The sequence below is a fragment of the Ostrinia furnacalis genome, unplaced genomic scaffold, assembly GCF_004193835.3.
Source record: "Ostrinia furnacalis isolate ACB-3 unplaced genomic scaffold, ASM419383v2 OfSCF3018, whole genome shotgun sequence".
NCBI lineage: Eukaryota > Metazoa > Arthropoda > Insecta > Lepidoptera > Crambidae > Ostrinia > Ostrinia furnacalis.
The window spans coordinates 1-26,280 of NW_021133257.1; the positions used below are offsets into that span (position 1 = coordinate 1).

The 26,280-nt window shown below is 39.5% G+C and overlaps 1 protein-coding gene across 4 annotated transcripts; it reads left to right on the plus strand.

The window, feature by feature from the left end:
• Window positions 1-800: 800 nt before the first annotated feature.
• On the plus strand, window positions 801-24,790 carry eIF5B (eukaryotic translation initiation factor 5B). Of its 4 annotated transcripts, none has more exons than XM_028310442.1 (20): window positions 801-1,022; window positions 1,105-1,164; window positions 1,715-1,869; window positions 2,076-3,232; window positions 3,416-3,583; window positions 3,697-3,834; window positions 4,392-4,610; window positions 6,162-6,275; window positions 6,676-6,903; window positions 7,636-7,818; window positions 8,524-8,601; window positions 8,990-9,073; window positions 9,496-9,626; window positions 10,765-10,897; window positions 12,159-12,266; window positions 12,745-12,804; window positions 12,957-13,061; window positions 14,337-14,444; window positions 15,347-15,508; window positions 24,177-24,790. In XM_028310442.1, exons 1-20 carry the CDS (start codon window positions 976-978, stop codon window positions 24,282-24,284), a joined length of 3,546 nt encoding a protein of 1,181 aa, XP_028166243.1. In that variant the 5' UTR covers window positions 801-975; the 3' UTR covers window positions 24,285-24,790. The 4 variants fall into 4 exon arrangements, with proteins under 4 accessions (XP_028166243.1, XP_028166245.1, XP_028166241.1 ...); XM_028310444.1 differs by having other exon boundaries at window positions 12,745-12,789; window positions 12,942-13,061; XM_028310440.1 differs by lacking the exon at window positions 12,957-13,061 and having other exon boundaries at window positions 12,745-12,909.
• The last annotated feature ends 1,490 nt before the right edge of the window (window positions 24,791-26,280 follow it).

Consider the following 26,280-nt stretch of genomic DNA (forward strand, 5'->3'; position numbering starts at 1 on the left):
AATATAGTTTTTCACGGCTCTGGGTGCAAGCCCTTTTAAGCCAGTCTTTGAAGTCCGTTGAACTTTTGTTTGAATTTGAGACATCACATCTGTGTTTGACACTTCACTTCACTGAGTTCACTGCACTGATGATTCCAACTGATTCACTGATTTTCTCTTCTCAAATAGTTCCCAGAGTTGAAACCACGAAAGTATATAAGGGTTTGAAAAGTTTCGGATCTTTCAGGAGCTCGTCCAACGACTCTGGTACACGTTCACAAATAGATAAAAAAAAAAAAAAAACCCCTCAGGAAATGGCGAAATTTTTTTGTATGGAAATAAACGCGCGCTGCTACTCCTGTTATTTCTGCTCTCTGGATATGTGAGCTTGTATCTGTTCTGTATTCAAATATTACATGTGTGAATGTGTCTTGCCTCAACTTTTGCAGCGCGACCTACTTATTTTAAATTGAACATCAAATCAGACATTCATTTTTCATGATGCAGTATCCTAGTTCCTGTTATACAATTAAATTACAAATAAAGTGAGGATGGATAGATGTTTTAATTTCCCTTTTACTTCATAAGTACTGAATGGATTTTGAAGAATGTTTTCTTTACACTTTTATCTTCAGGATATTTTTATAACATTTGTGCTACAATTTATAATTTTATAACGATCTGTGACTAACTGAATTTCATACAGGCAGTTAGTTTTGATAAAATAACGAGTTGCCACTGGTTGGTCTGAAAATGCCTGGCTGGTCTTATTTTTTCATAGGTCAATGGATTTTTTTGACAGTATTGACAAATAGTTTGACAGTCATGGCTCACATTTCTTTTTTGTGACGTGCCCAACACGACGACTCGGATCGTTTTCGGCTAGTTGAACAATTTGTGCACTGTTTGCGTTTCACATGATAGAAATTACAAAATATAGAGAAGCAGGACACTATATTACTGGTATTGTGACCTAAAACCTACAGGCTAAACAGAATGGGTAAGGCTAAAAAAGGAAAGAAGAATCAGACCGCTGACGATGGGTAAGTGTCTCCAGTAGCATATGTTTTTGGATATATATTCAAATATTACTGTAATGCTATGGCTCTCTTTACTATTTTTTAGGGACAGCGACGTCGAAACTACTAATATTGACAACGTAAAGCCCACACAGCAGAGTAAAAAGTAAGTACAAGACATTTGTAGGTTAGGCACATAAAAATTGTATTTTTCCATATTATTCAGTAATTTATATTGCATCTAATTATTGCCTAAATTATTATAAATTGATAATTATTTATTTACATAAATTTGACCTAGGCAAAAAAATATTATCTATGAATATAGGTATTATGAAAATTCAATGAATTGTTAGAATATTTCAGGATCTATGCAAAGTGAGCAAGCTTATTTCATAACAGGGTTCGAAATTATCCGATAATTATCTGATAATTAATAACATTATAGGATACATTTGTCATATTGTTTCATAAGAAATTCTGATTGCGAATGTTGCTTTAATGTTTTTGGTTGCCGATTGTTGTCAAGTTATCCAACACTAGACGCAAGTGCGGAAATACACGTTCGAAAACTTCGAATTCAGTTCATTTTAATGAGCGCATTTTTTTGTTATTATCAACCTATAATTATCCATCTGTTATTATCACGATAATTATCATGATAATTAACCTTTCGAACCCTGTTTCATAATAATTAGCAATCATTACAATTCCAGGAAAATCGTGGAGTCCGATGACAGTGAAGAGGAAAAGCCGAAATCTAAGGCAAAGCATAAAAAGTCTGTCGATGAGGATATAAAAGAAGTCACAAAAAATATAAAAAATGTATCAATTTCAAGTAAAAATCAAAAGAAGAAAGTCGAAAGTGAAGGTAATTTTAAATTAACTATACCAAAATCGGCTAAATATCTCCTATCTTGAAATCTTGTATCCTATTCCTGGCTTCTAGTTATTACAGTTGTAAAAGTTAAAAAGTAATCATTTAATCTTAAATTTAGTAGTTTTCTAAATGTATAAGTAAAAAAAAAAATTGAAATCAGTTTTTTTATTTATTGCCAATAATACCTATTTGTTTAGATGAGTCAGATGAGGAGCCTGAGCAAAAGCCTAAGAAAAAAGGCAAAAAGGATGAAAAGAAGAGTGCCTTTTCACTCCTAGAGATTGAAGACGGAGATGACTCAGGGCCAGAAGCACCTCCTTCATCGGACGATGATAAGCCAGTCCAGAAGTCACAAAAGAAACCCACCCAAGAAAAAAAAGAACCAGCTGGCAAAAAGGGTAAAAAAGCTAAAAGGAAGAAGGATGACAGTGATGATGATTTAGAAAAAGTTCTTGCTGAGTTGGAAATGGAGTACGCTGGAGTCAAAACTGAACCGGCTGCTGCTCCTGCAGCAACGGAAGTAGCAAAGGAAGCAGAGGTGGCGGAAGAAAAACCAAAAGCAAAGAAGAAAGGCAAGAAAGAAGAGCCAAAAGAAGAAACACCTAAAGACACCGAGGAAAAAGAAGGCAGCGATAATGAAAACGATGTGACAATAAAATCGGCTGCTCAGAAAAAGAAAGAAAAAAAAGAGAGAGAAAAGCAAAAGAAACTGGAGGCCAAGAAAAAGGAGAAAGAGCAAGAGCCTAAAAAAGCCGTTGATGCTAAAGCACCTGAAAAAGTAGAAAGCAAACCTGAAGAAACAAAAGAGGAGGTAAAAGCACCTTCGGAAGAAAAAGAGGCTGAGGGAGATGTCCCAGCCACAGAAGGAAAGAAAAAGAAGAAAGGTGAAAAGGCTGATAAAGATGATAAAGGAAAGAAGGGGCCGACTAAAAAAACAATTGCTGCGATGCAAGAGGCCCTCAAGAAGGTCAAAGAAGAAGAAGAGCGCATGAAGAAAGAAGAAGAAGAAAGGCTGAAACAGGAGGAAGAACGTGAACGCCAAAGGTTAGAAGCGATAAGGTTAGAAAAGGAACGTAAAGAGATAAAGAAACAAAAGGAAAAAGAGAGAAAACTAAGACTTAAGGCGGAGGGTAAATTACTCACGCCTAAACAGAAGGCTGAGAAAGCTAGGGCGCAGGCTTTGTTAGATTCACTTAAAGCACAAGGTATTGAAATTGGTTCCGCTGAGAAGAAACCACCGAGGCCTGGGACTAGGATCAAGCCACAAAGGCTGAAGAGTCAAATGTCCCAGGAGGCACCCGCCACACCTGTAGAAGAAAAGAAGATTGAATTAGAAATCGTTGATAAGAAAAAGGTAGCTATACTTTCTAGATTTTTAAATAACATTTTACTCAAACTCAAACATTTTATTTGCCATTAAGGAGGGTACAGGTACAGATGGAATACAGGAAAAAGCTCCTTATCCTACTCAGCCAATTACATATTGCAACTCATAAGCCCCAATAAGTTATTAACATACTTTAATTTTAATTCATAGGAGGACACAAAACCTGAAGAAAAGAAGAAAGAATCTGATGATGAGTCAGTGAAGGATGCGTGGGATGCTGAATCATCAGAGGATGAAGCAGAAAAAGCAGAACCTGAGCCAGTTACACCTGTAAAAGAAGAGAAGCGAGCTTCACCTGAAGATGATAAGTCTAAGGAGGTATGTTAATTTTACTTTTTAATAAATAAACTTCATCGGCTGCTCTGCCATATAGTTTTGTGAATTTTTTTTTTAATAATTAATGTGTAAATTGTGATGTGAAATATTTCTAGAAAGAGGACGATGATGAGAGTTCGGAAGAAGATGATGACAGCTCAGATGAAGATGATGACAGCTCTGAAGAAGATTCCGATGATGATCAGATGACTGACGCCCAGAAGAAGAGGGAGGTCATTTTGAAGAGATTAGAGGTAGGTGAAATTATGCACAAGTCAAGGTAAATGTCTTTTCAGATACAAATTATATTTTTGTCCCTCTCGCATGTCATATATTTATCCTACATCTGTGTGTTAAATCACATTTTATGTACTCCTATCTCTCCTAGGATCTTACCACTTACAAGGGTAACTCACATACTTTTTATAAGTTGTCAAAACGCAACTTTCATGTACAGTTTTTGTCTAAGTTATTAATAGTAGGCAAACTCGTATTATTTCTTGATTTCATCAAATTGAAGATTAGCTCGGTTGTCAGAGTTAGAATGAACTGGCTGGCTGGGCTGCACCATCTTACTTTAACTTTGACAAACGTCAAAAATCTGTCAAATTCCATACAAAAAGCACCGGCTATCGTCATAATTACCGTTAAAGTTAGGTGATGCAACTCAGCCTAAATGATTTAATGGTGCGTCCACACTGGGCGAACGGGCTCGCGCGGCAAACTCGCAGGATGTCGAGTTTGCCGCGCGAGCCCGTTCGCCCAGTGTGGACGCACCATAAGCTTATCTTTAAATATCAACCTTCACCAGAAACGTCGCGAAGAGAACGAAGCGAACAAGACCAACAATCCGCTTCGCGCGGCCGTGGTATGCGTCCTAGGCCACGTGGACACCGGCAAGACGAAGATCCTTGACAAACTTCGGCGCACTAACGTGCAAGATGGCGAGGCGGGAGGAATCACGCAGCAGATCGGTGCCACTAACGTCCCGATTGAGAATATTAAGGAGCAGACCAAGCATGTTAAAGGGGTAAGTTATCTTCTAAAGCCTGGTCCGTGGGCACGTAGAATTTTGTCCAATGACCCCAAGCTACCCATCCTTATCGCTCGCGCGTAATTATGCGCTCGCACACTCACTGCGGGCGCCCATCGCACAGTCGCGACAGCAATATAATTACGCGCGAGCGATAAGGATGGGTAGCTTGGGGTCATTGGACAAAATTCTACGTGCTCACGGACCAGGCTTTATTCATGTACTCATCATTATGAATATCAGGTACCTTTAAGCTCATAGCACACATAACAACCTGGAAAGGAATCAACACCGTAAGTATCGCCTTTCGGCGCGCTGATATGTGTTCGTTGCAGTCGGAGTTTCATACAAAGAACACTGACCGCCTCGAGTTGATACGGTTACGACGATCCGTTTCCGGGTTGAAAAGTGTGCTTCGTCCTTTAGCGTCCACTGCAGGAGGAGGACTGTCCCTCACTTCATTATTCACTCATTTTCATATTTCATTGTCATACTATTCCTATTCAATTTAGCTTTTTAGTTACAATAAAATCTAAATATGCTCATGGCTAGGAAAAATATAAAATGTTATGAGGATAAGATGCATCAATTAGTTGAATCCAAACATGATATAGTTTTAGGGTGCTTTTTGTTTCGATTAGTGATATTATGCACTAGATACACTCGACAGCAAATAAATCGCACCACCCGCGACAAGCACTTTCAAACGTATGCATCCCCACTTCACACCAATATTGGTACCATTCAAAAGCCTAGTTCTAAACTTCATTTCATTATAGGAAAGGTTTTTACCCCAAAAATGTTTCTTTAGAAGGATCCAGAGTCACTTCTTCAAAAAATAGATAGTTTCGCTTGAGCCAACTTTTATGGCTATAAAACTGTTAAGTTGGGATTAATCGCTATCCATCTGTTAAAGAGGACACGTGTGATCATTATTTGGTTTTATAACCATAAAATTTGGTCTAATTGATCCCAGAGGTGAGCCCAAAGTGAGGTCTTTCTTCAAGTCACATTTATGGTATATGTTAATCATTTATTAAGAAATTAAATGTGTTTTTCTTTAACCTCTTACCTACGGGAGGCACCTATAGTTGCCAAGTCAAAAGTCACTTCTCAATACGGGTGGCATCTATTGTTATTTTGGCAAAGCCAATACTAAATCACGGTTTACGACAAAAAAACAATAAAATTGCAAATTAAGTGTAAAATGCGCTTGTAATTATGAAACTACGTTAGTTGCAGAATATAATATTCCAAATTTCAATACCGTAAGTCTCATACTTTTTAAAATATCTTGATGTAAAGTGGAGCAAACAATTTTATAGGTTAAAATACCCCGTATTGAGAGGCGACTTTGGGTTTCCAAGGGCCCGTAGGTAAAGGGTTAAGGATATTTATTGGGCTTTCAAATAACACCAATATTGTTGGGGCACCATTATTGTGTCAAAAGAAAATCTTTAAAGTTCGCGTCGCGGGTGGTGCGATTTATTTGCTGTCGAGTGTACTTTTTTTATAATGTACCTATTATATTTTGTAATATTGTTGCAGGTATCTGAAATAGCCTTCAAATTGCCGGGTCTTCTCATCATTGACACGCCCGGGCACGAGTCCTTCAGTAACTTGAGAAACAGAGGATCTTCACTTTGTGATATTGCCATTCTTGTAAGTATTTAATAGGTACTTTAAATAACAATTCTTAATAGTTCTTAATAGGAGTTGACTTAACTTGTTTCCTGGGCAAAAAAAGCAAGAGTTTGATTTGTTCCGTCATTTAATTTAACACTCAACACATATTTTTAACTTTTTCGAACTAATGAAAATAGAAAGAGAGAGAGCTAAATTTCAAAAGAAGAGGCCCGTGACGTCAAGGCGTGGTTAAAAATGTAGCACATTGTGACGTCACGCGGAACTTCAACGCATCATAACTTTGTAATAACTTGATTGATTGGCAAATAAAAATATACGTGTCCAATATTTTTTGATAATATAGTTGACAGACCAAAAGTTTTTTTTTAATCTGGCCTATTGCCCAATTTATAATAACTAAACTTATACATTTCAGGTCGTAGATATTATGCACGGTCTCGAGCCTCAGACTATAGAATCCATCAACATGTTGAAACAAAAGAAGACGCCGTTTATCGTGGCTTTGAACAAGATAGACCGTCTGTACGACTGGCAGAGCGCACAGCGTAAAGACGTGAGGGATATCTTGAAGATGCAGCAGCCTAACACACAGCTGGAGTTTGAGAAGAGGAGCAAGGATGTCATGCTGCAGTTCGCTGAACAGGTAAGTTTGGTTGTAAATCACTCACTTTCTCTGGAATCTGAAATATTTTTTTTCTTTCGTGCGAGTTTTCAAAAAATTCTGTCAATTTTACGCATCCTATTGTAACCTATCTAAAGCCCGGTCCGTGAGCACGTAGAATTTTGTCCAATGACCCCTAGCTACCCATCCTTATCGCTCGCGCGTTAATTATATTGCTGTCGCGACTGTGCGACTGGCACCCGCAGTGAGTGTGCGAGCGGGATAGCAACATAATTACGCGCGAGCGATAAGGATGGGTAGCTTGGGGTCATTGGACAAAATTCTACGTGCTCACGGACCAGACTATATAATAGGATGTGTAAAAGTGTCCGAATTTTTTGCAAAAGAAAAAAAATAGATTTTAGAGAGAGTGAGTGATGTTGTTTTCAGTACTCTACCAAATCAAAAACAGTAGTTGACGAATTTTCTTATGAATTATTTGCAGTCATTTTAGGACACATAAAACAGTGTTCTGGTTACAACAGACTGTTGCATCCAAAAAAGTTTATGCAATTTCTAAACATCTTAGGGTGGGTTGCACCATCTAACTTTAGCTTTGATAAACGTCAAAAATCTGTCAAACTCCACACAAAAAACACCGGTTATCGTCATAGTTACGGTCAAAGTTAGATGGTGCAACACAGCCTTAAACTTACATAAATAAAGCATGTATGATAAACTGTTCATATTCTGAACACTTGTCTTTTTTCGCAGGGTTTGAATGCAGCTCTGTTCTACGAGAACCCGGACCCTCGCACCTACGTGTCCCTGGTTCCTACTTCAGCGGTCACGGGCGAAGGCATGGGCAACTTACTGGCCATGATCGTGCAAGCCTGTGAGGGCCCGCTGCACAAACGGCTGGTGTTCTCGCACCAGCTGTTAGCTACCGTGCTCGAGGTACGACTTTTGTTGTGATACTTGTCCGAAAAAACGTTGCATTGGCCTCACGCGAAAGCGACGCAAGCGCTGCGTAGATCCGGCGCTAGGCAACTGCTGGATGCTGAGCTAGCGCTAATTTGACGCTGCGCAGGCGCTGGCGAGACGACGACGTTCGGAAGAAGCTAGTGCATTCAATAATTTACTTAGCTTGAATCCTCCGAGTCTCTCTGTCTAGATCTCGGTGTTGTTTACAGTGCTCGCCTCATTTTTATGAAGCTCTACGACTTGGGAGTTTTTTTTCAGAGCTTGAGTTTTGGTTCGAGCTGTTTTGAGATTTCAAGGCTTTTTCAGGACTCAAGTCTTTTTGAGCGCACTAGTCTTGTTCTACGCTTTAGTAGTGATGAGCTGTTGATGAATGAGGACATGTAGAGTAAAGCACAATAGATTAAGAGCATCTACGGTGCTCTTTATAACATAATACATTCTTTAATCTTTCGAGTTCTAATTTAGTTTTTTTTAATGTACGGCTCGCGTTAATTTTGAGACTCGAGCTCTTTTGAAGTCTCGAACTCTCTTAGGCTAGGGTGTACGAGCCTGCCTACTAAGTACTACTCACTGAGCCCTGCCAAGTCACCTCGAGACTGCAAAAATAGAACTCGACGCTTCGAATTTTGTACTTCACTTACAATAACCGGTAAAATATTGTTATTCTATCTGTACCAGGTGAAAGCGATCCCCGGGCTGGGCACAACGATCGACACGATCCTGATCAACGGAACCCTTCACGAAGGCGACACCATGGTGCTGGCTGGTACAGATGGGCCCATCGTCACGCAGATACGATCTCTTTTGATGCCGCAGCCTATGAAGGAATTGCGCGTCAAGGTATTGTAAACCAAAGGTCCTTAAACTTTAGGTCTAAATCGGATCCCCCAGGCTGCCACGACAAGCGACACGATCCTGATCAACGGAACCCTTCACGAAGGCGACACTGGTGCTGGGTGGAACAGACGGGCCCATCGTCACGCAGATACGATCTCTTTTGATGCCGCAGCCTATGAAGGAATTGCGCGTCAAGGTATTTTAATCCAAAGGTCCTTAAACTTTAGGTCTAAATTGGATCCCCCAGCCTTCCACGACAAGCGATACGATCCTGATCAACGGAACCCTTCACGAAGGCGACACCATGGTGCTGGCTGGAACAGACGGGCCCATCGTCACGCAGATACGATCTCTTCTGATGCCGCAGCCTATGAAGGAATTGCGCGTCAAGGTATTTTAAACCTAAAGTCCTTAAACTTTAGGTCGAAATCGGGTCGCTTAAGGTATCGTAGGACTAGAGCTTCTCAAATTGTATTCAACAGAGCGCTGCGCGAGTGTCAGACGATTAAAGTCTCATAGATCATCAAGATCATCTTTTTGCCATTGGTTCTCAACATTGTACGTCATTGGTTATTCCAATTTGTATACTATTAATTTATCTCGAGAAGCCAACAGGATCAATAGTAATGGAAAAAGCCTAAATACTGCCATCAAGCCAACACCAGCTAGTCAGAAAATACCAGAGTTCTGACTTCACTATACTATTCATTTGCGTATGTTAACATAGGCTAATGTCGACTTGATATACCATTTACCTAACACCCTGTATAGTATGAACCTTTTGAGACACACATTTCTAACTTTTTTGTTTAGAACGCGTACATTGAGCACAAAGAAGTGGTGGGCGCTCAAGGAGTGAAGATTGCAGCTAAGGAGTTGGAAAAGGCTATTGCTGGTCTCAACCTTCTGGTGGCACAAAAACCTGATGAAGTGGACGTGCTCAAGTAAGTCATATAATATTCTGCAAATAGTATTTTAGTTATATTGTCTTGTTGGAGATAATGCATAGCTTCTAGTTTAGAATCGGATATGAAAATTACGACCTCTAAAATACGGGAAGAGTAGGGATGGTCCAATCTGCTGGAACCATTACTAGTAACTGAGTCATATCGAATTTTGCTCACACTTTCCACGCTAGCCAGATGGCCTGATGTATGCATATTTTGTCCCTTACTCGTCCTTTACCACCTTTTCGAGAAGAATGGGAGTGGTCATGTTTTGTCTGGCTTTTGAATTTTGGATCATATCTCTTTGATTTAAGGTCCAACTAAAGCCTGGTCCGTGAGCACGTAGAATCCCGTCCAATGACCCCAAGCTACCCATCCTTATCGCTCGCGCGTAATTATATTGCTGTCGCGACTGTGCGACGCGCGCCTGCAGTGAGTGTGCGAGCGCGACAGCAATATAATTACGTGCGAGTGACAAGGATGGGCAGCTTGGGGTCATTGGACGGGATTCTACGTGCTCACGGACCAGGCTTTAGCCATGCCATTAGTTGTTTCTTTGCCAGAAGAGAGAGATCTTATTCTGTCTGGCTTTTGAATTTTGGACCATATCTTTTTGATATAAGGTCCAACTGGCCTTGCCCATAAGTTGTTGGTTTTCCAGCAGGGAGGAGTCCTATTCTATCTGAATATTGAATTCTAAACTAATCTCTTTAATTTAAGGTCCAACTTGTTTTTTTGTCTGCAGAGAGGGATCCTATTTTGCCTGGCTTTTGATATTGGACCATATTCCCTAGTTTTAAGGTTCATACAGCTAAGGCTAATACAGTGATGTATCTTTATTCTTTGCCTACAGAGAGGAGGCCCGTCTTATTATATCTGGCTTTTGAATTTGGCCTATCTATACCTTTTATTTAAGGTCCAACGATCCATATTGTCTATTACTTGTTTCTTCCCTATTTTGTCTTGGTTTTGAATTATGGACCATATCTTTTTAACTTAAGGTCCAACTAGCTATACTTATGTTTCTTTGCCCGCATAGAGGGATCCCATCCTGACTGGCTTTTGAATATTGGACCATATTCCCTAGCTTTAAGGTTCAACTACGGCTATTACAGCGATGTATCTTTGCCTACAGAGAGGAGGTGGCGCGCGAGCTGAAGTCGGCCCTGTCGTCGATCAAGCTGACGGAGCGCGGCGTGTACGTGCAGGCATCTACACTCGGCTCGCTTGAAGCGCTGCTGGAGTTCCTTAGGACTAGCAAGATCCCGGTATGTGACGTCATCTTTTTGACCGACTTAAAAAAGGAATAAGAATACTTAACAGCATAAAAATAAAATACAGTACATAACATCAAACTACAAGCTATGCTGAAGAGGCGTCCGCTATGTGCGTATGCGCTATATGCGTATGTTCGTATCAGCGTTGCCAGTTTTTTTTTTCGCCAAGTCGGGACTTTAGTACTTTTTGAGTGAAAATAGCGGGATTCTTCCGTCCGAAGCGGGACATAGTAAAAAAACGTAATCAAAGGTTTTCAAATATTTGTCTTTTTATTTGACTTAAAATTACGTTTACGTGACAATATATAGCAAAAGTAGCCATAGAAAATGTATTTTAACAAAAAAATAGTATTTTAAATCAGTACGGCTAGCACGAAAAACTTTCGAGTTCAAATCGTTTGCGTACTCGAATCGCCATCAAAAAATTTAGTACGAAAACTATGTACAACAGCGCCCTTGTGAACGTGTCGTTAAGTGAACTTAGTGTAAGAAATGGTTGCACGAAACTTATTTTGAGAATCAAAATTGTCACGTTATCGTTTAATTCGAAGGTTGAGTATCGAATTTTATCGAATACGCAAACGATTCGATGACGAAAGTTGTTCATGCTAGAGGTACAGATTTACTCTATCGTTAAATTCGTCTTTAGAATAAAAAAAGAAAAAGAAAAACAAAAATCGAAATTAAAAAAGTTTTATGTTAAATATGGCGTTTCAAACAATAGTCTGGTGAAGTGAGTGTCTCTCTCCGAAAAGCGGGACCGAGCCTGTCCCGCGCGGGACATTTAAATTTGATAAAAAAATCGGGACGTCCCGCCAAAATCGGGACGTCTGGCAACGCTGGTTCGTATGCTGAAGAGGTTATATCCATTCAAATATAACATTGAAAAATATCAAAAACACCTATGTGTTCCATACAAAAAAATCGATTGATTTAACCAAACAGTGGTTTCTTGATTCAAAAGCAGATTTTATTTCTCGCTGTCACCATCACCATTGATTTCATAGTAGAAGTGGTTCATGGATTCATGATCAAGAATAGTACATTGAAAAGTGCCAACTGCTTCTTGTAGTAACTTGTACACCCAAATATAAGCTACATAATGATAGTAGTAATTTCAATATATAATATCTTCTTTCTACTTCGTTATTAATCTGTTAAAACATATTTGCGCGGTACCTTTATTGTACATTATCAGCAGCACCAAAAACCATCTCGGACTGTAGTAATATGTGTTATAATTTGTCCACAGTACTCGGCCATTCGGATAGGGCCGGTGGTAAAGCGCGACGTGATGAAGGCATCCGCCATGTTGGAGCATGACTCGCAGTACGCCACCATATTGGCTTTCGATGTCAAGGTACGTTATATTGTTTGAATACTTACGACGCTAACACACTTTGAATGTAACACTTACGAAAAAAATTTCACGTAAAAGTATCTATGATTCATTGTTTTGTTACTTACCACCGCTGAAACTTCTGTGTAACTAGGATTTAAAGCTTATTTTAATAGTTCAATATAGGTTGTCCCTTTAGGTCATTCACAGCCTGAGAAGTTTAGCATCTTTTACACCCTTTAAAGCACAAATTACTAGAAGTAACCCCTCGAGCTAAGCTAAAAATATGCCTGTGTTACGAGAAGGCTCACCACAATAGTCTAGTGGCAATGGGTTTCGAAGTACCGACCCTCAAATCGGCAGTCTGACATTGACACTGTTTACCTATTTTCACGGGACTATTCCCACCGCTGCAACTCCTGTGCAGCCAGGATCTTGACGGCCAATGAAAACCCAACTAACCGTTGAAATATTGTCACCTAAATTATGTTGTGTACAGATCGAACGCGATGCCCAAGAGTTGGCCGACCAGTTAGGCGTGAAGATATTCGCAGCAGACATCATCTACCACCTGTTCGACAAGTTCATGGCCTACCGCGAGGAGCTGAAGCAGAGGAAGCGCGAGGAGTTCAAGCACATCGCCGTCTTCCCCTGCAAGCTTAAGGTCAGTCATCATCATCATCATCATCATCATAGATATTCGCAGCAGACATCATCTACCACCTGTTCGACAAGTTCATGGCCTACCGCGAGGAGCTGAAGCAGCGGAAGCGCGAGGAGTTCAAGCACATCGCCGTCTTCCCTTGCAAGCTTAAGGTCAGTCATCAGTCATCATCATCATCATAGATATTCGCGGGGGACATCATCTACCACCTGTTCGACAAGTTCATGGCCTACCGCGAGGAGCTGAAGCAGCGGAAGCGCGAGGAGTTCAAGCACATCGCCGTCTTCCCCTGCAAGCTTAAGGTCAGTCATCATCATCACCATCATAATAGATATTCGCAGCAGACATCATCTACCACCTGTTCGACAAGTTCATGGCCTACCGCGAGGAGCTGAAGCAGCGGAAGCGCGAGGAGTTCAAGCACATCGCCGTCTTCCCTTGCAAGCTTAAGGTCAGTCATCAGTCATCATCATCATCATAGATATTCGCGGGGGACATCATCTACCACCTGTTCGACAAGTTCATGGCCTACCGCGAGGAGCTGAAGCAGCGGAAGCGCGAGGAGTTCAAGCACATCGCCGTCTTCCCTTGCAAGCTTAAGGTCAGTCATCAGTCATCATCATCATCATAGATATTCGCGGGGGACATCATCTACCACCTGTTCGATAAGTTCATGGCCTACCGCGAGGAGCTGAAGCAGCGGAAGCGCGAGGAGTTCAAGCACATCGCCGTCTTCCCTTGCAAGCTTAAGGTCAGTCATCATCATCATCCTTTGTCTTCTTTCATCATCATCATAGATATTCGCAGCAGACATCATCTACCACCTGTTCGACAAGTTCATGGCCTACCGCGAGGAGCTCAAGCAGAGGAAGCGCGAGGAGTTCAAGCACATCGCCGTCTTCGCCTGCAAGCTTAAGGTAAAATCATCATTATCACCATGATCATCATCAGCCGTAGCAGTAGCATCGACATTTGTTCGACCTGGGAGACCTTTTTACCTTCCTATGTGCCAAATCTTGATAAAAATTGAATAAAGACATTTAATTTCTTTGATCATCATAAACATCGTCATTCGTTTTTCATCGTAGTCAGAAAACAAATCAAATCAAATTTCTTTATTTGCGTAATTCTAGGTACATAAGTGGTCTTACATAGATTTAAACTTCTACTTTGCTTGAGTCTAGGTTTTGACAATTTGGTCTCACACGGTACATAACTGTGAAAGAATGATTTCCAATTTGGCCTGAAATAGAAATTCATTGGTCGAATTTATATTTCAGGCAACCATTTAGAGGGTTCCTACAAGAAAAATGCTTTGATCTGATGCCTCGCCTTTGCTAACTCAGTTCCTATGCACTGTTCAGTCCCTCAATACCGATACCTATACGCTACAATTCACTGGCATTGACATTGTATGTTTTTAACAGATCCTGCCACAATTCGTGTTCAACTCGCGTGACCCGATCGTGGCTGGCGTGATGGTAGAGGCAGGCATTGTCAAGGAGGGCACTCCCATCTGTGTGCCCAGCAAAGAGGTAAGCTGAGTAGAGAGGTATGGGTAATTATGGAAAAAATGTTATTAACTTATTAATAGGGATGATATAGGAATAATATTATACCGGTTTCGGTTACGGTTATGGATATTTTTTTATTTCGGATATCTGAAAGTTTCGGTTACGGTTACGGATATTACGCTTTAGAATGCAATTTACAATAGTTGTCCAACACGGTTCATTCATGGCCGCACACTTTACATCGATGGCATTATAAAGGTAAATCAGGCTGTTATGCCTTTACATAATTATAATGCTATACAAAAAACAATTTCATCTGCCTACATCCGAAACATTTGAATCTGTTATGGTTATGGATTCGGATATTTTTTTATTACGGATATCCGAAAGTTTTGGTTACGGTTACGGATATCCATAACATCTCTGCTTATTAACTTTATGAATTACTCTGTATGGTATACGAATATTTTCCCATATTTTTTTTTACTTGTTCCCTTATATCTCATAGCATAGAATCCCTTAACAATGAAAAATGAAAATTGTAATGAACGGACAGAGGCTGAAGAGAAACTTTGTTGACTAAGACGTCATGATATTGCTCACTCTAAATCCTTAAATAAGATATAAATTCTTTGATCAATATTCGGCAATATTGTGTAGAGAAATTCTGGGAAATATTGTTACTTATTGTTCTTTATTGGTGACTAGCTTTTGGATAAAATATTATGGATAGTCGACTGCACATCAGACAAGATTTTAGTCACAAAATCTAAACTTTAGACTAGAGTTTCGTAAAAAGATGCTGAAGCCTAGTTCTGTTGTTATTTTGTCCAGTTGTTTTCCTCCATTTACATTATCTTGGTTGTTCAAACTTACACGAAGACTTTGTTCGAAATAGCACTTACAAGACACTTTTCCCACAGTTTGTGGAGCTGGGAGTGGTGACGTCAATCGAAAGCAACCACAAGCAAGTGGAATCGGCCCGCAAGGGGCAAGAGGTGTGCATCAAGATCGAACCCATACCCGGCGAGTCGCCCAAGATGTTCGGCAGACACTTCGACGAGACAGATTTCCTAGTCAGCAAGGTAAGTTGTGTATTTTTAACCTTATTGAGAAAGCAAGAAGATCGAGTTTGAATTTACTCTTTTGTGCTATTTAGGATCGTTATTCAAAAAATACAGATTCTATTACAGGCGATTACGAATGTCATAACAGTCAAAATGCTCAAAAGCACATGACTGAGCCAGTGCCGGAGAGGGTGTTTTTGTGACGTCAAACATCAGCGAGACTTCAGATATATGCTTCAGACTTGTATGTGTCAACGTGAAATTGTGAACTCTGTCAGTTTATAATATAACCCGTTAGATTGTAAACTAACAGTGGGTTAGGTTAGGTTAGATTGTAATTTAACTACGTCACATTATAATCTGACGGAATTCACAATTTTACGGTGACATATGCTTTGTCACGTTATATGTCACCCCGCTCCCATACGTCCGACACTGACTCAGCTATGCACTAACTAGACATGTAATATTACGGTAAAGGTGAAACTGTACGATATGAAATAGTGTTGTTTTTCAAGCATGCTCTCTATGTCTCTTTTCTCCGTTTTAGAATTGGTAATATTACCATATTCTGCTTACTTGTCAAATAATACTCAGGTATTTATTCCCGACTGCAGGAAGTTAATTAATTTGCAGCAACCATAACAGAAAAAGGCCTTGGCTGTGTGCCCATGAAACTTATCGTCCATCGCTTTTTCATCGTACAAATTATAAAGCTGATTCATTCACGTAAATTCTGCTACTCGATTGCTAATATTCGGTAATTGGATAGTTGAATGATGGAGAGTCCATTGGAGAGTCTCCTCTTTTAAGCTGTCAAAACGCGGTGCCCCTCTAACTGTTTACAAATCAATCAGTGACGTCATGTGTATGTCACATATTTTCTTATTGATTTCAACAATATAATTTTATATCAACATTTATAAAAGTGAAAGGTCACTGACTCACTCACTTATCACGAAATCCCAGAAACTACAAGTGTTAAGTCTCAAATTTTGCATGGGGGTTCCTTTTGGAACGTACATCATCATCATCATCATCATCATCAATATACAAATATTTGGGTATTTAGGATTAAGATGAACGAAATGAGTTATTGGTTAGAACTCTATCTTGGCGTTTAATATGTTGCTAAGCCCACAGTAATATTCATCGTAAACAGTAAAACTAGCTCGTAAAATAACATAACATTAATTTACCGGTCAGAGGTGTTTGAGAAAGCTATCTTTTATGATTTCAATTTAATTTTATTGAGACCTCGGGTCAAAATATCGTCGAAATGGCTCGCGATTTTAAAGAACCTTGACGTGACCTTAACCTGCCGGTTGATCTTGACTCCGTAACAATATCCGACGCGAAAGTTGCCCGAGCAAGGAGATTAATCAGTAGAAAGCTTGATTGAATATGATAAATTGATTTAGAAAAAAGACTTGATGTTATTTCACATTTATTTATAAACTTTAAGCCTATTTGTTATTGCGATTTCGTTATTATCAATCGATGGTATGAATCTACGTAGTTAGCCCCACAGAATAAACAGTAGCACCGCTTACTGGAATTTCTGTTTGACCTGAAATATTGAATGTCATATGGCATTAAGTTAGTCTTTTGTAACCTGTTCAATGTACAAATAAGTTTTAGGCTACGTGGAAATCTAAAATCCCATCAAAAACAATACTTGTCAAAAAAACCAAGTCTCGCAACTCAGTTGTTCTACGGTAAAAAGTTGTGAGATCCATGTAATACCAAGTCCAGGCCAGGAAATCTTTAACGTTTTACATAAATTATTGACTTGGCCATCGCACTAAATAATTTAATTTACACGTGTTTTCATGCGATGGCCAAGTCAATAATTTATGTAAAACGTTAAAGATTTCCTGGCCTGGACTACATGGTATGGACTGCATGGTGGTATTACATGGATCTCACAACTTTTTACCGTAGAACAACTGAGTTGCGAGACTTGGTTTTTCTGACAAGTATTGTTTTTGATGGGATCTGTTAGGATTATATTATCTTTGGAAGTGTATTAAATATTAAAAAGTTAACTGTTTCCGGTAGAACGCTCTTCCCTCTTCCGGCTATGTACGAACAAGATGTGTCTGTGTAAGAACCCGAATAATAAATGCTTATCTCGCTAACTATCGGTCTTTTCATTAAAGAAACACAAGTTCTGATAGGTTATGGGCCCAGACGCCCGTTAGTTAGAGTTAGGGAAAGTTTTAATTGTAGATTATTCGGGAAAAAGCGGATTTGTGAAATATAAAAATGGCGATGTCAAGTAGTAACACGCCGCTACCGCAATTGAGTGCAGGGGCATACGACAACTGGGTTTTCAGGATAAAATGCATACTCGCAGAAAAAGGTCTAACAGAAGTTTTGGATATAAAGAAAANAACACTACTTATATTCCAAATTTGAAGCTTCTAGGTCTTCTAGAAGTGCCTTAGAGTTTTGATGATCGGTGAGTCAGTCAGTGAGTGACAAAATTAAGAAACTTTGACCCGTTATAATTCTTAAACTACTGGTTCAAATTGAATGAAATTTGAAATATACCGTGTCTTTACAATGCCTGCATGGTTACTGAAAATTCAGTCTTCTAGTTTTATCCACAACGAAGTTACAGGGGGTCGAAAATGGCCTGAATTGCTTCGAGAAAAGGATGGTACGGCCGTGCCGCTTTTTTGCTCGACTGGTTGGGGGCACTGCCGTGCTCCCAGATAGAAAATACTAGGTTCTCTAATACAGTTCTAAAATACGATTTGGTCCCTCCATTAACTTTATATGTAGTTATTTATGGCTTCAATTCAATTGAGTGTTGATGTTCACATTAACGTCTCTTTAACTGCATGCTCTTCCATTTGACATTTCTAATTAAACTGTACCGTGCGCAATAGATCAGCGATTACAAAGTAGTATTCAATGCTGCATAGACGGACGACATTGATTTTAAAGCAAACCAGAATTCATTTGTTTGATGAGATTGAAAATTGATTCCAGTAAGCCTAGGCGCAGACCATCGGTTTTTCGTCGGCCGATAGTTTAGTCGGGCAGTTGATCAGTATGGGCATATATGGAAGTGCGCACTACACCGAATTGATTTGGCCGATTCTTCATACAAATTAAAATCGGGCCCAACTATCGGCCAACTAAAAATCGGTGGTCTGCGCCTATGCTAAATAAGCTTTGAAAAACCAATAAATCAAATTCGCTTCTTTGAAGTTCTTTCGAGCAGCATCGTGCGTTTTTTGCATGTAAAAAATTGCGCTACCAAGCGCAGACTAAACATTTTACCGGCTGTGTGAGCGGCCGCCATGATACGATTAATGAATGGCCCTCATTGTGCGATTAGACTATTTTCGCGAGCTAGACAAATGTGCCGATTGACACGCGCTATTATTAGAAACACCGCGCCGTAGGATTATTTACTTGTCCTGCACCTCAGCAAATGTTAGCATTCGAGAATAGAACGGAAACAGTGTGTCGTGGTTGTGTATATTTTGTTGCGATACGAGTATACACCGTCGGAGGCGATATTTGTTTGTGAAATGTACGCAAACTGCAAACGTATTGGCCGGCTATCGCGTGTGTGCTTGCGGACAGGTTTACAAAGACTGCCGTGTTAAAATGTATTTCGCGATGTGTTGATAAAGTTGAACGCGTGCTTTGTTCGGTTGCTACGCGCGAACTTGACAAACGAGTCAAAGGTCCACTATTGAAACTTTAATATATTCAAGAGTGAAAATTCCAACCGATTCCGATAGATTATTATTTTGGACAGATTGTCAGATTATTTTGCAACTTATATCTCATTTTAATCCGTATTCAATGCAAATTCATTTTAGAGTGCATTGCCAACACACATAAGTAGTAAAGCAACGGTCTATAAATCTCTCGCTGTCGAGCTTAAGGCCTTGAAATCTAGCCATCAGTTCAGAAACATGTTCCATTTTTGACTAAACCACACTTGCCAACAACATGCGATTTCTAGTTCGCGCGATCTCCCCGGCTATTGTGTCCATTAAAGTAAACATTCGAAATAGAACCTCTAAATTTGGAATTTATACAAAAATAACATAATAATTTTAACCAACCAAGACGAGGCTGCTAACGAGCTGTGTAACCGGCTCGAGATGGCAAGATTACCGGCATTTACAAGCCTCTGTTTAAAGCTTTCATTGAACTCTGAACTAACAGTGTTTATCAAAGAACTGTTAAAGATAATGCGCTTCCGTGTGCATTGTTCTCTGGTATCGGATTAACAGCTATTCTCCCACTAGGCTCCGTTCAGACCCCATCGATGTTTCCATTCACGAGTGCAAATCCGCAGCATGAATGCAAACTGGCAGTTGTATCAATGGCGCCCCTTCCCTTGCCTTCATTGATCGCTGCAGCGGGCGGGGGACAGGTCACTAGGTCGAGGGAACTGACACTCGCGGGGTAGGGGGACGGGGCACCAATTCTTAATAGGCGAGGACACTGTTGCTAAGTAACGTATTTTTTTTCTATACGTATGCTAATACGGTCAGCGGAATCGCCTAACGAATTACTCGACTTTCGATGGCCATGATAACGTCAACGATTTAGTGAGGATGTTGGTGGAAGTTGATAATTACAGAGATTTGTAATGGCGATTAATCTACTTTTTAGCATTGCGTGGATTGTAAAATAGAGATTTTTTGTCCTAAACACTAATCATTGAATGATAGAAAGTGACTATCGACGCTGATAGATATTTACGATGTTTTTTGCTTGAAAGAAACATCAGTGGTCATCAATATAGAAGTTAGTAGCAGTAATTCAGAAAGACGTTTTATAAATTGAGTGGTTACTATAGTTTAAGTGATAGAGGGCGTAGTATTCTATGTTCGCACGCAGCTTTCTTTAAATGTCTACTGCACTTTTTTGCCTTCTGAGTCCGAGTTATACTTTTATACAAAATAATGATGTATCAGGGTCTAAGCCTACAATAAAATTCCCCACATTCATTGGACCATTTCCATAGCCGTATCAACATCACATGACGTTGATTTCCTAATTATGCGAACAATTTTTAATTGATGACATCCTCGTGACACGTACTTACCACGTCCCCATCGTGTTTAATCTCCCATCCAGCACTTAGAGCGTGTGAACTCGCCGCTTTTCCGTCAACCGTACGAAGGCCGCGGTATTTTCGGCCGTGTGACGTCACGCTTTCCATGCGCGTGCGACTCTAGGGATGCGATGTTGGGAAAACACGATGTTGTTTTTGTTGTTTACATCGATAGCCAATCGTAGATTCGAGGGGAAGGAAAAAAACAAATCGGTTTCAAGACATCATGACATCCAGACATCCAAACTTTCGCATTGATAATATTAGTAGGATGTCGGCTGCACAGAACACATCTACTCTGATGAAGCGTAGACAATTAATTGGATTATATGGCGATTATATCCAAAGGGTCGGGCCTTATGTTTCTAATAGCAATAGAACTTAGTAGTTATAGCACATCTGTAATAATGATATCCTCGCATCGGATGTTACTTTATACAATTGTATTTCTGTCACACCGTAATTTGTATGCATGCGCTTCGCCGAGAGCCAAAACCCTATATCTATGGCCTATCGATGTTCCTATACTTATCGTCTCCAGCCAATATCGATGCATCTCGATCATCCCTAATCGAGTGTTGTCCGCAACATAACTCCAGTCGGAATGCCCCTTGACTTAACACGTCTCATTTGAATCGAAAATAAACCACTGTCACTTCCGTGGACTTCTGTGTTTTATAACGTTGACATATTTCACGGAAATTGGATTGGGATTTTTCCTTTGAACTTCTATCCATTTATTCTACAATCTGTGGTTTTTATGCGGTTTAAATTAATACATGTTAGCCGGAAAAGTGGCGACCAAATTGAAAATTTAAATTCTTTGTTTAATCTCTGTGGTGTATGGTGTCATCCTCGTACGGGTCATTGTAATAATAAAATAGCATAAAACCTAAGGGAGAAAAGTCTTCAAAATTTAAGCTCCTAAATTAGAGGAACACCATCCTTTCTGATATCACTAATAGACCGCATTGATAAATCCATTACAAAATTGGTATGCAAACAAAGCATCATGAAAAAACAACCAAATACACCATGACAATTGCTTCTTTGATAGAAAATTATCTGCTTCAGATCTCTGTTAAACACTATTAAAACATAAAGGGTGTAAATTATAAACAGGAAAAATAAGTTGGGCAATATCGTTAGAAAGCAGATATCAGTATTTTTTGGCACATTCGCTTAAGATCATGGGTGCCATGATCGATGGCTGGTGAGCATTATGCCCACATCAGGGGTGCGCCGTTACGTAACCCTAAACGAGTTTTGATATACACGTTCGTATACGGATAAAGCTTTATCAGGTTAAGTATGACGTCACCACGATGACATTTAGGGCACCCCTGTTGCCCGGTTGTCATCCGAGCTCACCCGTGGTTCTTGTCGTTAAACATATAAAGTTCAGTTTGCTTTATCGCCTCGAGCACACCACAAGCGCACGGGCTTGTGGAGGCTGCACACACGCGCAGTGACCGGGTCAGGACATTCTAGATGCTCCATTGATATTTCGCAGTGCGGTTTCATTGATGAACTTGCGTGCTTTTGCGGAAAAATACGACTATTGTTGTCGTAAAACTGTGATGGTATGGCGGTTTTGTGGGGGCTCTTTGTGAGAGAGAATTATGAATGAAAAATAAAAGTTCTTTGGTACCTTATTTGTTAGTTGTTTCTTTTTTTTGTTGGGAGCATACTGCCTTAAGCGAGTATTTTGAATCTGAAATCTGCTTTAGCTACTCAACCCTGAATAGTTTGGAGAATTATTAAATCTTAAAATCTCTATTAATTCACACTAGATTCATACACACTCTCTCTATCTGAAAAAAGATACATACAAGACCATCAAGGTGTTTCATTATTATCTAATTTAATTGTTGATGCATGTTAAATGCACTTACGAAATGTAAAATTGTATTCAAAAATTCAGCCTAGGAGTTTTCATTCATCTAACCTTGTGGCTAGCTTAGTATACAACTTGAATCAACAGTATATTGCTTTTCCCTTTGTATTTCCGCTGTAATTTCCAAAGACAATTTCACCTGGCCTAGAAAGTGGATTGCCTCCGATGTTTATTGGTGTATACTCTCAACGCATCCTTGATGCTAAAAATAGCCCACTCCGTTTTTCCCTGACAATTGGTAATAGGATTTCCTCGGGCTGCGACCGCGCTCCCGGCGGCCTCGGTCGCTGCACGGGGCGCGGGGTCCCGTGACCCACTTCCCTGCTTGCACAACCTGCTCTATTTTCCCAATGACGTCATAGCCATTCACCCCGAGGTGCTGAATCGATGCGCCCCAAACTGGGTCGACCTGAATGAACCACTCGTGTAATTCAACTTCCACCGCTATTTTTAGGCGACTCAGCTCCCAGGCTCTGGAACCAGTTTTTGCGGATGTCTTGCTTGGCCGCAATTAAATTCTGCGAGCCATGAATTAATTTATGACATTTCGATGGGCTTTGTAATTTGTATTGAATTGAATTTCACTGCGGCTCGATGGCGTGCTGTCCTTATTGCTCTGCCAGTGCTCTTATTTATAATCCTGTTTGAATGTAAAACTCGCTCTTGAGGCATTTTTAGTTTTTTTCTCTCGATCAAATCGTATTCATCTATTTACATGTCGTCGGCGTCGTCGAACAACGTCGTATGATCGCAACCGTCAAAATCTGTTTTTTTGCATTAAACTACTCTAAAATAGCCCCTTTATAAACTAATTTTTTAATTTTTCAAAATTCGTAATAATATCGAAGATACAGAATCGAACGCCGACGGATGTGATTATTCTAACGCAGTACAGAGACGTGTTTGTGCAAGCGTCATTGTACTTCGGAAGACTGCACATCGTTTNACTCGCTTGCTTCAAGTTTGTATTACCTATACTTTGCGGTCAGACGAAGATCGTATCTTTTAATTAAAAGTAATCTTTTACTGGATACTTTGTGGGAACTATCCACAATTTTTACAGGAATCCAACTACTTATGTATGCAAGCAATTAATTGCACTCATTACAATTAACTATGCTTACTAAACGAGTTTTGAATGGTTAAGTAGATCTCGTTAATACAGACTATTTATACGCATATACCATGAACCTTTATGTATGTGTTTTATATTGAAAATCTTTGAACCGTTCATCTTCTTTGTTTTTTTCTTAGGTTTACTCTATTCATCAATACCTTGCATAGTGGCATAAATATTTACAATTGCAAGCGTCTGCCCTTTTCCAATAACATAATTCATACCTACCATTGTTTACATACATTCAATTTACAATTGTTTTGTTTTCATTCAATTGTTCTACTGTAGTTCTTGGTAATGCAAACTATGATGATACTATGACGCATAGATGAGATTTAATATACCTGCAATAAGTGTTAACCTGACCTATATACCATTCTTCTTAAATATCTATCTAGGTAACAAAACTTAAACTTATCAGGGTAGGCACTGGAAACCTATTACGCATCTTTGGAAATAGGTTTTCCCGAAGAGTGCGAATGATGGACTGATATTGGACCAGCAATAGTTTTTTTTTCGCGATATTCGAGCTGCGTCGTGGAGGTCAATAAATTAATACGATGTTTATTTGTTTCAGATATCTCGTGCAAGTATCGACGCCTGCAAAGACTACTTCAGAGACGACCTGGTGAAGACCGATTGGCAACTCATGGTGGAACTCAAGAAACTCTTCCAGATACTTTAACCTGCCTCTCTAAACTTGGAAAATTCACTCATCGTCTTTTATGACGTGTTTATTTATCCAAACCCTTGAACCCCACTGTCTATTCCATCTAACCCTGTACCCTCCGTATCACAAGAATCTCATGGTACTTCTGTTTTGTATCTAGCCATGATCGTAGACGAGTATAACCTACGTCATATCGGAGCGCCCATTTTGTTCTTTTAAAATTGTTTTTTCTACTGCCATGTTTTAAAAACAGAAGAAGTGTCGAATTATTTACACAGTCTATCATGAGAGATTGTAAATAGTATTATACACAATTTATTTATTATGAAGATGTCGATTTTATTTCAACCTTTGTTATCTTTTTGGACCTTAGTTGCTTTCCTATCAACATCACAGTTTTGTACACGTGTTTAATACCACTTCATCTGTAAATATTCATATGAGTTTGCAATAAAATTTTGTAGTTGTATGTAAATAAACCTTGAGAAAATTGTCGCAACTGTCCTTACTATGTAACCCATTAGTGCAATAAACGATCTCGTATATAACGAATGTGTCTTTCGTAGGGCAATATCTGTTTTTCTACGGTGCTTCTAACGTAGTTGAATTTTACCGAACTTTTATGATATTCAATCGATGTATTAATGTAGTTCGTACATTATTCCGTGTTCTATTGGGGTCGCTAAAGGCACTAGCTGGGAGGTCGTCTATTGTACCGCAGCCGACACGACGTCAGCCAATGTCAGCGTGTTAGGGCATTTGAGTCCGTGGTGAAGATGCAGAAGGTTGTATTTTATATGTAGGTATTTTCCCTTTTTGAAATGCTTTGTATTATATAGATGGAATCGGACATATTCTTATATTGAAGAAATTTTATTAAATTACTTAATACGTATTTTGGTTTTTATTTTACTTCCAGGACCTTTTTCAGAAATCTTACGAAAGCTTAATCGAATTATAAATCGATTTAGAACCCATGGTTGTGACTTCAGTTGGTTCAATCCCAACGATAGAAGAAGTCTATTGATGTTATATGTTGGACAGACACTGCCTAATAGTATAGTGGTATTCTACCTTATTCTACCTAGCGGTGGTATTGTGTTAGCTACACTTACCTACCTATCGTAGTTATATCAATATCAGCACAATGACAATACATCGTTAGATTCAGCAAACAATGAGTTGTATGCAAAGCGAGCTTCGCATGAACATCGCTTCGGTTCTTGTAAACATGTTGCAGTTCTTGTAATGTCACATGGTTTTTTGTCACCATAAATAGAAAACAATACCCAGTGCTACAGACATGTTTTAAATAATGTAATGATGGTATTGATTTTCAGACCATCATCAATGTAAGTATAATTCACGTAATACATAAAAACATGGAATGACTTGCCAAGCAACTGCACTCAGGAGGATTTGATGAGTGCTGCTGACAATGCCACTCTTGTGGCCGAGTTTTGGGCTGACACTGTGTAGGTTTATTGTCGACACGAAAAGAAGAAGAACACTGCTTGCTCTTGTATTAATAAATTCGTTAATTACGCAAAACAGAGTTGTCGAAAACTGAAATAGCTGAAAACTAGAACAGTTTTTCACAAAATAAAGTTACCTACCTACTTAAGTAAGTATTCAACTTCAACTGATACTTATTTACACATCTTACACTTACGCCCGTATTCACAAACATTACTATGAGGTCTCACAGTGCGCGTGGACGCACAGGGTGACACGAACCAATCACATAGCTCTATTCAACGCTGTGCGTTCGATATGCTGCTTCACTCAAGCAAGCGTCGTTTGTGAATACGGGTGTTAGATGTTTTTCAATTGAAAGCTACATTTTCATGAATTTTAATATCGACTGAGTTTCTTGCGCTGTTTATCCAATCCTAAGGCTGGGTTGCGCCATCTTACTTTAACTTTGACAAACGTCAAGTCAAACTCCATACAAAAAACACCGGTTATCGTTATAGTTACGGTCAGTTAGGTGGTGTAAGTCAGCCTTATT